The 16,131-nt window shown below is 46.7% G+C and overlaps 1 protein-coding gene across 1 annotated transcript in view; it reads right to left on the reverse strand.

The window, feature by feature from the left end:
* Positions 1 to 16,131, reverse strand: part of LOC116837700 (A disintegrin and metalloproteinase with thrombospondin motifs 2) — a 105,370-nt gene that overhangs the window by 3,117 nt on the left and 86,122 nt on the right. Inside the window, exons 17-19 of the mRNA XM_075068310.1 lie at positions 5,409 to 5,616; positions 3,960 to 4,089; positions 2,797 to 2,886 (exon numbers count right to left, since the gene is read on the reverse strand). Of these exons, the coding sequence (XP_074924411.1) occupies positions 2,797 to 2,886; positions 3,960 to 4,089; positions 5,409 to 5,616 (428 nt within the window). The remainder of the gene's footprint in view (positions 1 to 2,796; positions 2,887 to 3,959; positions 4,090 to 5,408; positions 5,617 to 16,131) is intronic.

A 16,131-nucleotide genomic window follows, 5' to 3' on the forward strand; every position in this document is an offset into this window, starting at 1 on the left:
CCCTTTTATTTAAGCTCTCAGCAACATTGCAGCAACTTACAGCACCACAGCAGATTCAGAAATATTATGTGAATTTAGAAAGCATAGGTGTCAGCTCTTCATTCATGCTCAGTTACAAATATAGGGAGTTATAGTGTTTAATTGGCAAACATATCAGTCTAGCATATGCTAATAACTAACTATTCCTCTTGCTTTGAAAAGCTAGGGTTGATTGACAAGACTGAAACTACTGGTCTTTAAACTAACTCATTTATCCATTGATTATTGCATTTTCTGTAGAAAAACAAAAATATGGTTCTTATTTTAATTTGTCAGTTTATTTTCAGATGATAAACTCGGACAACAATCAGAAGGAACTCCTTCCTGGAAATCTGAGAATAGTAACAGAGTTTTGGACAAATTTTCAAAGCAGCTTCAAGCCTGCAGATGCAATTTAGTGTGTGCAAGTTTTTGCAAGCAGAAAGTTTTATAGATCGGGTTGAGGCTCCCTTGAACATATTGCCCTATGTGGCTTTAGTACAAGCTTTTCCAAATATACAGTACCTGTTGAATTTTCTGCAAGCTAGCATTTAAATTTAGGTTCAAAAGGCACAGCCATTCTTGTCTATATATTATAAGAGTTAATAGACGCCTCTTTAGAAAAATGCCTTTTTTTAAGCAAAAACATGCAGTAATCAAGCATAAAAATTACACGAGAATCAAATTCCAGTATCTAATAAAAGTTTAGTTTCATATATTTTACATGAATAAATTTCCAAAACCTTGCAACTTATGAAGATCAAAATGAAATGTATATTGTCTTTCCAAACCAAAATAGTCAAGATGTGCTGAACTTCTGTTTTATTTGCAGTATTTGTGACAGACTGGCAGTATGTCTTCAAATCATCACTAAGAAAAAAATAAGTCAGTTTCAAAGTCACTTTGGTACACATTAAATTGGTCTAATAAAAATATTGGAAAGCAAGATGAATTGGCACATCTTTAATATTATGTTCAATACATACAAAACACTAATAAAATATCCCTGATAAACCAAAGTGCATATAGACATAGTGCACAATGCCCAGATACCTTTATTGCACCGTTCTCTATAGCCATCCATATTTTGAAACATCACTAAACATTTGTCTATTTAAAGGTAACAGTCATGAATATATTTATACAGTTAAACACCAATTATTTTACATAACAGTATTCAGTGCCAGGGATGTCTCTTTGCTTTTTCACCTTGTCATGTAAATTATTAACATGTTTCAGGAAATTATCATATTAACAGCAAAATTTAAATATGTGATCACATGATAATGACAAGTTTGAAGTGCTACATTGCTGAAGAGCCAAAGATTTGAAAGTGCCACCTTTCTAAAGGATAGGATCAGTGGAATAAGGTAGCAATTTACTATGTAACTCAAAGACTGCTGTTTAAAAATTGATATGCTTCTACTATTACTTGATGACACAAATGGTTTTATGCACAGTGAATTCCAAATCTTCAACACAAACACATAAGGTGAAGCAACAATGGCAATTAAATTTTGAGACATTAAATAATGACCATTTCTTTATGAAATGTACATGGACTGTGCAAATTAACCTTTGATTAAATTTATTTCCTTCCAGTATTTTATCATTCAAGTAAAAATGCTGTTTATGAAGATTAACTCATGTTTCCAGTGTACTGTTTGTATGTAAAGCTGGATCTGGTACTTAATGCCATTACATTTAAACATTAAGGCATTTTTCTAAATTTTTTTTTTCTACGCAAAAAAAAAAAAAAAAGCAATAAAAATTGAGGTAATTCTGTAGTTGTTCACACTGTTATGTTTGCCAGTTGACACATATATAGAACATACACACACACAATCATACCCATCAAGTCAAACATGCATATGGTGAAAAAAGACCAATGGATGTAATGATCATAAGTAGTTCAATGTTGAGCAACTTGAGACATCAGTCTATGAAAATATCATATTGCCTCAACTATGTTTAAAAACACCACCACCAATAAACCTTTATAGCTTGGACCACTTACATTTAACAAAAACATAGGAAAAATATGCAAAATTCTGGCAAAACTGTATGCAGAAAAAAAGAACCTTGTAGCTTTTGAAAAGAAAATATTCAAAACAGGTAAGAGTTTGAAGAAAGCATACAGCACAATAGCAGCATTTAAAATATCAACAGAAACTGAGCTACTTGTAATAATAAGCTCTTCACAAAAAAACACAGTTATTAAGTTAGGAATAAAGTTGAGCAGCATGGATAAGTAAGCAATGACACTGCAACAGAAACTGGAATGAATTCTTTCATCCAACAAAGTACCCCCCGAAAGGAAAACTAGTATGTTATGAGATTCAGAGCCTGTAGATAAAGGAGAACTTTAGCACTACACGGTGTCATCATTGTGATGTGATCACATTCACAATAAGTTCTCAGTTTTGCTATCAAACTGAACATCATGAACCAGTAAGCCTTTTTTCACCATCACCAATCAACAAGCAAACTGACTCCAGCTCCCTTTAGGAGGAGTGCAACATACAACATACTGCAGAGATCCTACTTCACACATCCAACAACTCCATGACCTCCACCATCATTGGTGCACAAGCTCCAGAGAAGAAAGACACTGTGCACCAAGAGCCCAGTGAGGAAAAAAAGATTCAGCCCAAGGTTTAACTTGGTAAAGTCAAGGGAATTTTCCATAGACAGAGAAGAAAAGAGCAAAAGGCAAAGTCCACATTTGATGTGGCATGCATTTAAGGGCAAAAGCAGAGTTATAAATGGGTCTTTTACTTGAAGATATTTTCTGGATGGGATAATCTCTATCTGGTCTTGACAGCCATTGTATCATATAGGTTTTCTTTGATGGATCAGAAACATTTCCTGGAATAGAGGAAAAAATGTAAGCACAAAATATATTAACATCAATAGCTGTACTATGTCATAACTGATCAGACTGAGCTGGCTTGAGTGGAAAAAGGAGCAGTGAGTGAGACTAGAATGTGGCTAAGTTGGTATCTTTTAGAATAACTGAAGAGCTGATGTCTTTTTTTCAATTTGCTATTAATTAATAATTTTGCTCCCTGGTTTGGAGTGTAATAGCAAACTTGGAAGGAAGACTGAAAAGTACCAGTTTCCAGTAGCAATATTAACCATGTGTATTGCAGTCTAAGGGTCATCAGATTTGTGTTTAACAGCTGCACTCTTTAGGATCTTTGGCAGGGTACATATAAGTGATACTTTTCTTAATAAGTCCATAGGCTAACTCCAAGGCCATATTTTTACTTAGTATTCAATAATTGTTCTGATGTTTTGCTAATAAACTGCAAAATGATACAATTTATCATTTTTAAATGATCTGACAGGCAACGTTTGCAAATGGCAAAAAAACCAATGAGGACAGGAACAGGCTCAGTGGACACAAATATATTATAGCCTTGAAACATCAAACAAGGTAACTCCTAAAGATGACCTGTCTTGATAGAAGTGACAGGAAGAGAGCAACAGCCCTGAGATATCATTGGTGGAGAGATGGAGCAGGAAGAGCCCCACTTCTGCACAGTGCTACTTTTAATAGGTACCGCCCCACCACACTTTGGCCAATCCCAACACTTCTCAGAATCATTGGCATTGAGCAGCAGCAGTTCCCATAATTCCACCTCAGTGTTCTCTGGGCTTCTGGCCCGCAATATCATAGCAGCTGGGTTGGCTGGTGTCCCATATCACTGTGAAATAATGAGGCATAGAAAGTATGCTAGCCACACAGAACACTTACAGGTCCACAATCTCATTGACACTGGAAACCCCTGGCACATATTGCTGAATACAAATTAACCTCTTGCATGCATATGAATTCAGTTAAGGAGGGCTTCACTGTTTAACTACGTTTAATTGCAATAATGTTTTCAAAATTAGCAAAACATGCCAGTCACAAGAACAAAGAGCAGAGTGCTTACTAGGGCATAGAGATAGTCTGCATATCCTCATTGTTTCCGGTTTGTCATCTTTACAATAGCCACTAGCATTGTCTCTAGTCCGGCACAAAACCTGCCGTTCCTGTGTGCCATTTCCACAAGTTACAGAGCACTGGGGAGAAAATGCACAAATTAGGTCTAGAGTCATCTTTTGCACATGATTTATTAGGAATTCTCTTTTTGTCTTGGACCACAGTCCAGCTACGTATGGTACATAATTTGACCTAATCACATTATCACGTTCATACTACAAGAGCGTTCACAGACCCCTCCAACCCTGGTGAGAGCCCACTGTGAAAACACGATCCCTCCCTAGAAGAGCTCAAAGTCCAAGCGGTATATGAATAAGACTGTATGACAGCCATCTAGCCACTGCATCTATCCTGAACTGTATAGCTTACAATTCTTAAGAAAGCCACGAAGAAAAAAAACACAATCCTATGGCTCCTGTTGGTCTAAAATCAAATGTTCCTACAGACACAGCTACACTTTGTAAATTGCTTCATGGAGAACCATCGTGACAGATAATTTTGATGTATGGTATCTTTTCAACTTGAGTACTTTGACATGTAATGCCACTACATTACACTTGCATCTCTCCTTCCAGCTGATAAGCTCAGTGCACTCTACAAACATGAATAGATCAAGCCTCGCAATGCTCCTGGGAAGTTGGTAAATCCTTGACACATGGGGAAACTGAGTACAATGGAGTAAGTGCACACTTACAAAGTTGCACACTATGTTAGTGGAAGAGCCAGGAACAGGAAGCTTAGAACTCCCGACTGCTGGTACTTTGCTAGAACCATTGGATCTGCTTTGTACCTAACACCTCTGTATGGAAAAAGTAGCACTGGAAGAACAACTAGCCTGAAATCTCTTTTACTCAATACTTGTATCCTTCCCTCATAATGGCTTTTCTTTGTCAAAGATGCCCAATGCCCATTTAATTGCAATGAAATTGGGTGCCTAACTCTCTTAGGCACTTCTAAAAAAAACCCCAGCCATGTCCCTAAAGGACTTAAAGAAAAAGGCATGACACAAATCTATTGTATTATTTTTCTCCGAGCAGTGCCATTTGATGAAATAATTGAAGTGACAAACAGAAGAGAAATGCTGAAGGGGCTAAGTCCTTTCTTTCTGAACCTGCAACCAAGACCAGAAAGATCTGGCTCATGGGAGCCAAATCAAACAGCATTATTTCTGAACTAATTGCTAGGTGTTTTACTGCTGTCCATACTGCCATTACCCCAACCTAAACTCACTTCTGGGCTGTATTAGCCCTGGTGGATATATTGTGCTCTACACTGGTAAGCAGAAGTTTTCCAGTCAGTGCAGTAGCAGGACAGGACAACTCGCTGAAGACTCCCCCTTCCCTGCTTTATAAAATATTATGAAAAATATGATTGCTAATTACTTATGATCATTATCTACCTGTGACCAGGGTCCTATCCTCCACTGGGCAGGACAAAGTGCTCGATTGCAAGACCTTCTGCCTTCTGGACGATCATTGTTGCAATATTTGGTATGAACAGAACGATTTGTGTTGTCATGTAGCGGTTGGATACACCGTACAGAACGTACTTGATATCCTGTTTTTCCACAGCTTTTGCTGCAGGGCTCCCAATCTCCTGTAACCCATCTGGTTAATGAAAAACAGGACATGTGAGGTAAAACTCACTCTCTCATACATTAGTCATGTCAAAAATATTTATTGAACTATAATTCTTAAATTTCAGGATTAGCAGTATGTTGATCTTGATCCCACTCTAGTAAATGAAAGAGGATAAGTAAAAATTACTAAATGTTCTGGGAGGCTGAATTAGTCACAGTACTGAAGCTGACAGTAAGTGGGCTAAATGCATCCAAGCAGTGTCGTCTTTACTGGAAAAATAGTGCAATATGGGTCCTTCTGTCTGTTAGTGGTAGCACTTATGGCTATTGTAATTAGGATTGATTTAGTGTGTCTTACCATTCCAAGCAAGCTACTGACAAGAAGGAATTTAGTCAATCAACTTAATATTTTAGATCTAGCAGCAGTTAATACTGTGACAGGTTTGTGTTGTAAATGATCTTGAAGAAATATCAGATAAAACTGAACTTTGCATATAGGGGAAGTTAGAAGAATTCTAAATCTCTTGACTAAATCTTGCCATACATATCTCAGATAGGTTATAAAAAGAAAAAAGAACACACACATACATTTTTGAGAATTTCAGAATTTTTTGCACTGTCATAATACAAAATGTGGTGTTCCAGATCCAAATTTGTTAGATGATTAATTCTTTAATAAGGAGAAATCACTGTCTATTCCAAAAAATAGCACTGAAAGACTAATGCTCTGGACTTGCACAATATGAAATTTCATCCATTGTAGGGTTATTTTTGGTATCCAGAGGTTCAGTACCACCATTTTGAATTCAGTGTTCTCTATCATTGACAAGACTGTATCCAATTTGTGGTTTTTATCACCATATGTGCAACTGGCAAAAGAGGTGTTTTGTCTTTAATATTAAAGATTAAGCAGGTTGGGGAGAAACATTTACGTACCCATTTCAAAGCTTGCACCTTTCTACTCCTATTGAGGCCCTCCCTACATTCATCTCACAATAACTCGCTTTCTTCTCAACTTTTTACTGTGCACAGGATTATGAAATTCTTGCAAGTAGATGGCCGCTCAGCAACAATTATACTGTAGTTCAAAGCATAACAGCCAGAGGCATGAAACCCATTATAATGAAGGTCACATCTCTTCCTACCATACTTCAGTATTGTATCACGTGAGTTCACCTGGGGCACCAGTGTAGTAATGCTTTCTAATTGTGGCACAATTAGAGGTTCTTTATTTCTGAGATGAAGGCGTCAATATTACTTCATTTCACTTATTTTGGTTATAAGCTGGTCCCTTAAGGACTGCATGTAAAAGGGCTGAGATCTGCAAAGGAGACTAAAGGAGTTAGATACCCAATTTGCATGTGAGCACCTAACACTTTTAGGCTCCTTTTGAGACCCTTACAATAAATTCTGTTCACTTTCAGAGAGAATAGACCAAACACACAAATCACTGATACGGCTAGGAGAAGAAAAAGGAAAATGTTATTTTTTCTCCCATAGTATTATCTCAACGTGAATATTTCCACTTAACTTCTCTTTCTTCGGAATTCTCTAATGAGACCCCTACTCATTACAGGCCCACATTTGGTGGATTTACTATTTCAAAAGTTAAAAAAAACCAAACAAATCCAACTAAGATAGCCCTAAGATAAAGTAGTATTAAGTGGTCGTAGGCTGTGTTGTAGCCTTGTCAGTACCAGGATTAGAAAGACAGGGTGGGTAAGGTAATATCTTTCATTGGACCAGCTTCTGTTGGGGTGAGAGAGCTCTGTGTGGTTCAAAAGTTTCTCTCCCTCACCAACAGAAGTTGGTCCATTAAAAGATATTACCTTTTAGGAGCAACATTAAGGGCCTCCTAAATCCCTGCAGTAATATTTTAAAGAACAGAATATAAACCACTAAGCATCTTGTATTGTACAGAACATGTAGACAGCTTGATTACACTGGGATGTTCATACTGAGACTTTTGTAGTATACATTCCCTTTTTCATGCAAATACACACATCCCATTAGTGCAAACACAAGTTGCGTGCATAACCAAGAGGAGAATAATATGTCACGTTTACTTTTCTTTTCTATGTGCTCCTTGTTACAAAAGCTGTTTCTCTTTAGAAAACTGTCTCTAATAGAATCTAAATTAGAGGCATTGTGGTCAGGACAAAGTAACGCCTCAGGTCCCTTTTCTCCTCTCGTGGGGATTGTGTGGAGGGGCGGGGTGAAGCAGCAAGCTACTGACGGCCACAAAGGAGGCAGAGGAGTATCTGGGGAAACTATTAGATGGTGGCAGAAAAGAAGAGGGAGGGAGGGAGGGAGGGTCAAAAAGCTCAGCATAATTTGGGGACTTCTCTGATCCATCTCTGTTGGATCCAGAGCTTAATCCATTTTTAAATACCATCTCCCCACATCATTAGACACCAAGAATATTGCTTTCTCTCTACAGTGGAAGCTGTTGTGGTGTATTTGATGCTTACAGAGCAGATGAAATTTAGTTTTGCTGATGATGTGGAGTGTTGTTGTAGCCATGTTGGTCCCGGGATATTTGCTAACTATGTAATATTTCTAATACAGTTTTCACAGAACTCTGAGCTCATTCTTACCAGTAGTGAGGTTTCACCCTCTTTCACAATGGCAAAAGACAATCTTGCCACCATACCACTGAGCTCCATAATGTTCTGTGAAGATCTGATAAGGGTCCCTTGAAATAAATCAAGAAATCCCTGTGATCGCAATTTAGGAAATAGTCTTTTAAAAATTACTATTACAGCCCAGCTGATCAGGGGACATTTAGCTATAGATGCATAGAAATCTAGAACACTGTATTACATTCTGGGCACAATTTTGCAAGAACTATAGTGACAAAGTGGAAGGAGTGAGGGACTGGAGGAATACTGAAAGATGGGCTAAGTGATGACAAAGTGGGTGCACATGATCATAGTCTACAAATATTTGAGGGATGAAAAAACCAAGAAGAGGGGATATTATTTAGTGTGTACATGCAGGTACAACTGGCGTAAACTAAATATAAATATAGACTGAAAAATGCCTGAGTTTGAGATGTGCTAGGCAGTGGAAGAGTTCCAGAAGGGAGCTGATGGAAATATCATTACTTGGGACATTTAAAGTTTGTACAAAGCACTAGAAAAGGTGGTGTAGGGAATAATCCTGCATCGATCAGGAGATGGACTGGTGATGTCATACATCTCTTCTGTTCTTCTTCGAGTGCTTGCTCATATACATTCCAGTAGGTGTACGCGTCGCGCGTGCACGTTCGTCGGAAAACTTTTACCCTAGCAACTCCAGCGGGCCGGCAGGTCGCCCCCCAGAGTGGCGCCACTATGGCGGGTGATATATACCCCTGCCGGCCCACCCGCTCCTCAGTTCCTTCTTACCGCCGTGTCGGTCGTTGGAACTGGGGAGCGCGGCATAGCTGGAGGCTGGGTGTGGAATGGATATGAGCAAACACATCTCGAAGAACAAGAGTTACAAGGTGAGTAACCGTGTTTTCTTCTTCGAGTGCTTTCTCATATCCATTCCAGTAGGTGATCCCAAGCCTTACCTAGGCGGTGGGGTTGGAGTGAGAGGTCACAGTGCGCAACACGGCAGAGCCGAAGGCCGCATCATCCCTGGACTAGGGCATAATGGGTAGCGAAGGTGTGCACGAGGACCAGGTCGCTGCCCTACAGATTTCCTGGACGGGAACTCGTGCAAGGAACGCCATTGACGATGCCTGGGCTCTAGTAGAGTGCGCAGTTACACGCTCCGAAGGGAGATGGGCCAGGTCGTAACATGTTCTTATGCAGGACGTCACCCACGAGGAGATCCTCTGTGAGGAGACTGGCAACCCCTTGAGCCGTTCAGCTATTGCGACAAAGAGCTGAGTGGACTTGCGGAACGGCTTGGTTCTTTCTATATAAAAGGCGAGCACCCTGCGCACGTCTAGCAGTGCAATTGTTGTTCCCTACGAGATGAATGAGGTTTGGGAAAGAATACGGGAAGGAATAGGTCCTGGTTAACGTGGAAGGCCGAGACAACCTTGGGAGGAATGCAGGGTGTGCCTCAGTTGCACCTTGTCTCGATGGAACACCGTGTACGGAGGGTCCACAACGAGTGCGCGCAGCTCTGATACACGCCTAGCGGACGTGACGGCCACCAGGAATGCCGTTTTCCAGGACAAATAGAGGAGGGAACATGTAGCCAGCGGTTCAAACGGGGGGACATAAGACGAGACAACACTACGTTGAGATCCCAGGAGGGGGCTGGATGACGGACTTGGGGGTAAAGGCGCTCCAGCCCTTTGAGGAATCTAGTCACCAGTGGGTGTGAAAAGACGGAATGGCCGTCGCTCCCTTGGTGGAAGTGGAGATGGCCGCCAAGTGAACCCAGAGAGAGGCTATAGCCAGGCCTTGTTGTTTGAGTGACCACAGGTAGTCCAAGACGATCGGGATGGGAAACGTCGGCAGGGTGGAAGCGCTTTCCGCACACCAGCACCTGAAACGCTTCCACTTGGCTATGTACGTCGTCCTCGTAGATGGTTTTCGACTTCCTAGAAGTACTTGCCTCACTGGGGAAGAGCAGTGCAATTCGGACCCAGTTAGCCACGCAGGAGCCACGCCGAGGGTGAAGGGACTGAAGGTCCGGGTGAGAAAGCCGGCCGTGGTCCTGCGTGATCAGGTCCAGGTGAAGAGGCAGGGGAACAGGGTCCACTACCGACAGGTCCAGGAGCAGAGAGTCCAATGCTGACGTGGCCATGCCGGAGCAATGAGAATCAAGCAGGCCCTGTCCCTGCGCGCCTTCAGAAGGACCTTGAGGATCAATGGGAATGGAGGGAAGGCATAAAAGAGGTGCATTCCCCACGGAATCAGGAAGGCATCCGCTACCGAGCTCGCTCGCTGCGGCCTTGGAAGGAGCAGAACATCGGACACTTCCTGTTCGCTGCGAGATGCAAAAAGGTCCATATGGGGATGCCCCCACCTGCGGAAAAGTGTAAGGGCAACGTCCGGGCGAAGGGACCATTCTGGGAGCTGAAAGACCGGACTGAGATGGTCCGCCGGTATTGCGCGCGCCCCGGGGAAAAGGAACGACTAGGGTGGATTGAGTGGGCTATGCAAAAGTCCCACAACGTATGGCCTTCCGACACAGAAGAGGAGATCTCGTCCCGCCTGCCTTGTTGACATAGTACACCGCTGTGGTGTTGTCTATAAAAACCGAGACAACAGCAGCCTCGGATCTGCCGACGGAAGGCTTGACAAGCAAGGCGGACCGCTCTCAATTCTCGGACGTGATATGGAGAAGCAGATCGGGAGGAGACCAGCGACCCTGCATCCTCAACGGCCCAAGGTGAGCTCCCATCCCAAGTCTGATGCGTCCGTAGTGAGGGACATCGAGGGCTGTGGAGGATGGAATGGTGTCCCGCACAGACAACGGACTCCTCCAGCCACCATTGGAGGGAAAGAGTACGTCCTGTGGGACTGTGACGACGGTATCCAACGGTCGCCTGGCTAGGCGTAGCTGAGGAATGAGCCACGACTGCAGAGGTCTGAGCCGGAGCCTGGCGTGTCTGTCACGAAAGTGCAGGCGCCATGTGCCAAGAGCGTCAGGCAGGTGCGAGTCGAAGTTAGAGTGCTGCTGTAACCTCCGGATGATGTCCGTCAAAGCCTGGAATCGGGACAAGGGGAGAGTGGCCGTGGCCGTGGTAGAGTCCAGGACGGCACCGATAAATTCTATCCTCTGGGTAGGGATAGAATGGACTTCTCCACGTTTAGAGTCAGGCTAGGTTCGCGAAAAGGCGGCCGATCATGCGGACGTGGGAGAGCACCTGGCTTGCTGACGGCCCTCGGATAAGCCAGTCGTCGAGGTAGGGAAATACGTGCACCCAGCTGCGATGAAGGAAGGCGACGACTACGGCCATGCACTTCGTGAACACTCTCGGGGCCGACGAGAGGCAAACGGAGGACCGTGAACTGATAATGACGGCTGCCTATGAGAAAGCGCAAGAATCTCCGATGGGGCGGAAAATGGCAACATGAAAATAGGCGTCTTGCATGTTGAGGGTGGCGTACCAGTCTCCAGATCCAGGGATGGATAATGGTCCCCAAGGAAACATGCGGATTTCAATTCAGTAAATATTTGTTGAAGTCCGCGGAGGTCGAGGATGGGTCGCAGACCTCCCTTGGCCTTGGGAATCAAGAAGTAGCGGGAGTAGAACCCTCTGCCCTTCTCGTTTTGCGGAACCTCCTGAATGGCACCTTTGTCGAGGAGCATTTGCACCTCCTGGAGGAGGATCTGCTCATGAGAGGGGTCCCTGAAGAGGGACGAGGGAGGGGCCGGAAGGCGGATACGAGGCAAACTGCAGTGGGTATCCAAACCGCAGCGTGTTGAGGACCCAACGGTCTGAAGTGAGCCGGCCACGCGGGGAGGAAGTAGGAGAGGCGGTCGGAGAAGGGTGGAGAGGGATTCACGGAGGAAACTGGTACATCGCCCCGGGCGTATCTTTCAAAATGAGGGCTTCGAGCCGGAAGAAGCTTGGTAGGCCCTTGGCCCTGACCCCCTTGGTTACCCGACTGTCTGCGCCTGCCATTTCTATTGCGCGCCTGAGAGATCTTGTCTCTGTCTGGCCGGGGGGAAAGGCCTAATGTTGTTGTTGTTGCGGGCAGAAGGGTCTACGCTGTGTCACGGGTGTATGCATTCCAAGAGCCGGCATAATGACCCTGTTATCTTTCAGGCTTTGCAGCCGCGGGTCGGTCTTATCCGAGAACAGGTCCTGGCCCTCAAACGGAAGATCCTGGATAGTATGTTGGAGTTCCGGAGGAAGGCCAGAGACCTGCAGCCAGGAGATACGACGCATCGTGACCCTGGAGGCCAGAGTTCTGGCGGCAGAGTCGGCCGCGTCCAGTGCGCCTGCAAGGAAGTGCGTTGCGACTTTCTTTCCTTCGTCCAGAAGGGTGACGAACTCCTGACGAGCGTCTTGCGGGAGGAGCTCTTTGAATTCATCAGCCGCTGTCCAGGTGTTAAAGGAGTAGCGGCTGAGTAGAGCTTGCTGGTTAGAAACTCGCAGCTGCAATGCTCCCGCAGAATAGACCTTGCGGCCCAGTAGGTCCATCCTTCTTGCCTCCTTGGACTTGGGCTGGCGCTTCTTGCCAATGGCATTCCCTCTCGTTCACAGATTGAACGACGAGGGAACATGGGCGCGGGTGGACATATAGGTAGTCGTAGTCCTTAGATGGGACCATGTATTTACATTCTACCCCTCGGGCGGTGGGGGAATGGAGGCCGGTGACTGCCAGATGGTGTTGGCATTGCTCTGTATCGTTTTTATAAGGGCAGGGCAACACGAGTGGGTGCGTCAGACGTGAGTATACTGCACACAGGGTCCTCAATCTCGAGACCTCCTCAGCCTGAATGTTCTATGTAGCGCCACTCACCTGAGGAGGTCTTGGTGCGCCCTCAGGTCCAGGGGGTGGGACCCGTGGATGTCGTTCCCGCTACTGCTTCATCAGGGGAGAAGATGAAGAGAAGTCCTGGCAAGAGTGGGTCTGGTACCTCCACAGCTTGGAGTACTGGTTCAGGCTCCTGAGGGATTTCCGCAGCCAGCGAATGGGACGGTCGCCTTCCTCAGGGATGGTGGGGCCGTGACGCTGCAGCCTCTGGAGCCCTCCGCTCTGGGTCAGGCGCACGTGAGGGAATGTGCTGAGGCCCCTGGGCTTGATGGTATGCCAGGGGGTCCAGAAGCCCCAGTGCTGCGGGCCCTGCTCCTGGCGACCTTCAGAAAGATAGCGCAGGTCTTTCAGAGTCCAAATAGATGCTGTCAGTCCAGGAGGATACAGAGCCTTGTCAGGAGGGCCATGGGGGGCCGAAGGAGGATTGCGCGAATCCAGCGCCCTTAATGGTGACGACCTCCGCGGTACCGGAGAACGGTGCCGGACCAGGACCTGCGACCAGCGCGGTGCCAGGAGGTCGACCGGGATCTGGACCTGCGGTGCCATGACGGCTCCTGGAGTCGCGGTGCTGGTAGCGGTGGCTGGAGCCGGAGCGTGCCAGGAGTATCTGGATCGGCGCGATGATGACCGGTGCCGTGAGTATGACCGGTGCCGCCTAGGAGAGCGGTGCCGGACTGCGAGCGGCGTCGCGAGGGAGACCTCCCTCGGGATCGGTGCTGGGATCGTGACCGGTGCCGAGATCTTGAGCGGCGCCGGGTCGGAGAATCCGGGGACGGTGCCCTCATCAGGGTTGGCTTTGCCCTTGGAGAGCACAAACCCGCACCGGCGGTGCCGGGGTTTGGGGCAGCCAGCTCCGTTAAAGCAATCAGGTCCCGTGCCGACGAGAAAGTCTCGGGCGTGGACGGAGGTATCAGCTCTACCCCAGATCTTGGCGGGGAGCTGGGAGGGATCGGACTCGACGGACCCACCGGCGTCCCGGAGTCAACGAAGCCCTTGCACAGCCAGCATGGCCGGCATCGGCAGCGGGTGCTCCTTACGGGGCCGCTTAGCCGGGGTTGAGGACGTGGAGGCTTCGAGGCGGGGCTGGAATGGATATGAGCAACAAACATCTCGAAGGAACAAGAGTACAAGGGCGTAGTAACCGTGTTTTCCTTCTTCGAGTGCTTGCCTCATATCCATCTTTCCAGCTAGCGTGATCCAAGCCTTTACCTAGGCGGTGGGGTTGCGAGTGAGAGGTCACATCAGTGCGCCAACACGGCAGAGCCGGAAGGCCCGCATCCATCCCTGGGACTAGCAGGCCATTACATGGTATGCGAAGGTGAGTGCACGCGAGCGATCCAGGTCGCTGTCCCTACAGATTTCCTGGACGGGAACTCGCTGCAAGGAACGCCATTGACGATGACCTGGGCTTCTAAGTAGAGTGCGCAGTTACACGCATCCGAAGGGAGATGCGGCCATCGTCGCTAACAATGTTTCCTTAGCAGGACAGTCACCCACACGAGAGATCCTCGGTGAGAGAGCAGCTGTGCAATCCCCTTGAGCCGTTTCAGCTTAATTGCGACAATAGCAGCTGAGTGGATTCGGAACGGCTTGGTTGTCTTTCTATATAAAAGGCACGAGCACCCTGCGCACGTCTAGGCAGTGCAGATTGTTGTTCCCAACATGATGATGAATGAGGTTTGGGGTAAAGAATACGGAAGGTAATAAGGTCTGCCGTGGCTCGTAACGTGGCCGAAGGCCGAGGACAACCTTGCGGAAGCGAATGCAGGGGTGGCCTCAGTTGCCCTTTGCTCGATGGAACACCGTGTACGGAGGGTCCACAACGAAGTGCGCGCAGCTCATGGATTACCACGCACCTAGTTGCGGGACTCGATGACGGGCCCACCAAGGAATGCCGTTTCCAGGTACAAATAGACGAGGAACATGCTAGGCCAGCGGTTCAAGACGGGGGGACAGTAAGACGAGACAACTACTACCGTTGAGACCCACGGAGGAGGCTGGAATGACAGGGACGTCGTGGGGTAAAGGCGCTCCAGCCCTTGACGTGAATCTGAGTCAACAGTGGGTGTTGAAAACGAGGAATGGCCGTCCTCACCTTGGTGGAAAGTGGAGAATGGACCGACAAGTGAACCCAAGAAGAGAGCTATAGCCAGCCTTGTTGTTTGAGATGAACCAACAGGTAGTCCAAGTACGATCGGGATCGGAAAGTCGGCGCAGGTGCGAAGAAACGCTTTCCGCACACCAGCACTGAAACGCTTCCATCTTGGCTATGTACGTCGTCCTCTGTAGATGGTTTTCCACTTCCTAGAAGGTACGCCTGCACTGGCGGAAGAGCAGTGATTCGGACCCAGTTAGCTCACGCAGGAGCCCGTCCCGAGGGCTGAAGGGACTGAAGGTTCCGCGAGTGAGAAAGTCGACCCGTGGTCCTGCGTGATCAGGTCCAGCGTGTAAGGCAGGTCGATTTGACGGGGAACAGGCGCGTCCACTAACCGACAGGCATCCAGTGAGCAGAGAGTTACCAATGCTGACGTGGCCATGCGACGAGCAATGAGAATCAAGCAAGGCCCGGTGTCCGCTGCGCGCGTCCTCAGAAAGACTGAGATCAGATGGGAATGGACGGGAAGGCATAAGAATGAGGTGCATTTCCCCAGCGGAATCAGGAAAGGCATCCGCCTACGAGCTTGCCGCTTCGCGGCCTTGCCGAAGGAGCAGAACATCGACCACTTCCTGTCTCGTGCGAGATGCCAAAAACGGTCCACTATGGGGTGCCCCCACCTGAAAAGGGAAAAGTTGTAAGGGGCCAACGTGCCGGCGAAGGGACCATTCGTGGGAGCTGAAAGATCCGACTGAGATGGTCCGCCAGGGTTTGCGCGCCCCGGGCAGCAAAGGAACGACTAGTGTGGCATTGAGTGGGGCTATGCAAAAAGTCCCACTACGTTATGGCCTTCCGACACAGAAGAGAGATCTCGTCCCGCCCTGCCTGTTGACATAGATACCACCGCCTGTGGTGTTGTCTATTAAAAAACCGAGACACAGCAGCCTCGGACTCTGCGGACGGCAAGGCTTGACAAGCAAGGCGGACCGCCTTCAATCTCGACATCTCTCTC

Source organism: Chelonoidis abingdonii, chromosome 7 (assembly GCF_003597395.2).
Source record: "Chelonoidis abingdonii isolate Lonesome George chromosome 7, CheloAbing_2.0, whole genome shotgun sequence".
NCBI lineage: Eukaryota > Metazoa > Chordata > Testudines > Testudinidae > Chelonoidis > Chelonoidis abingdonii.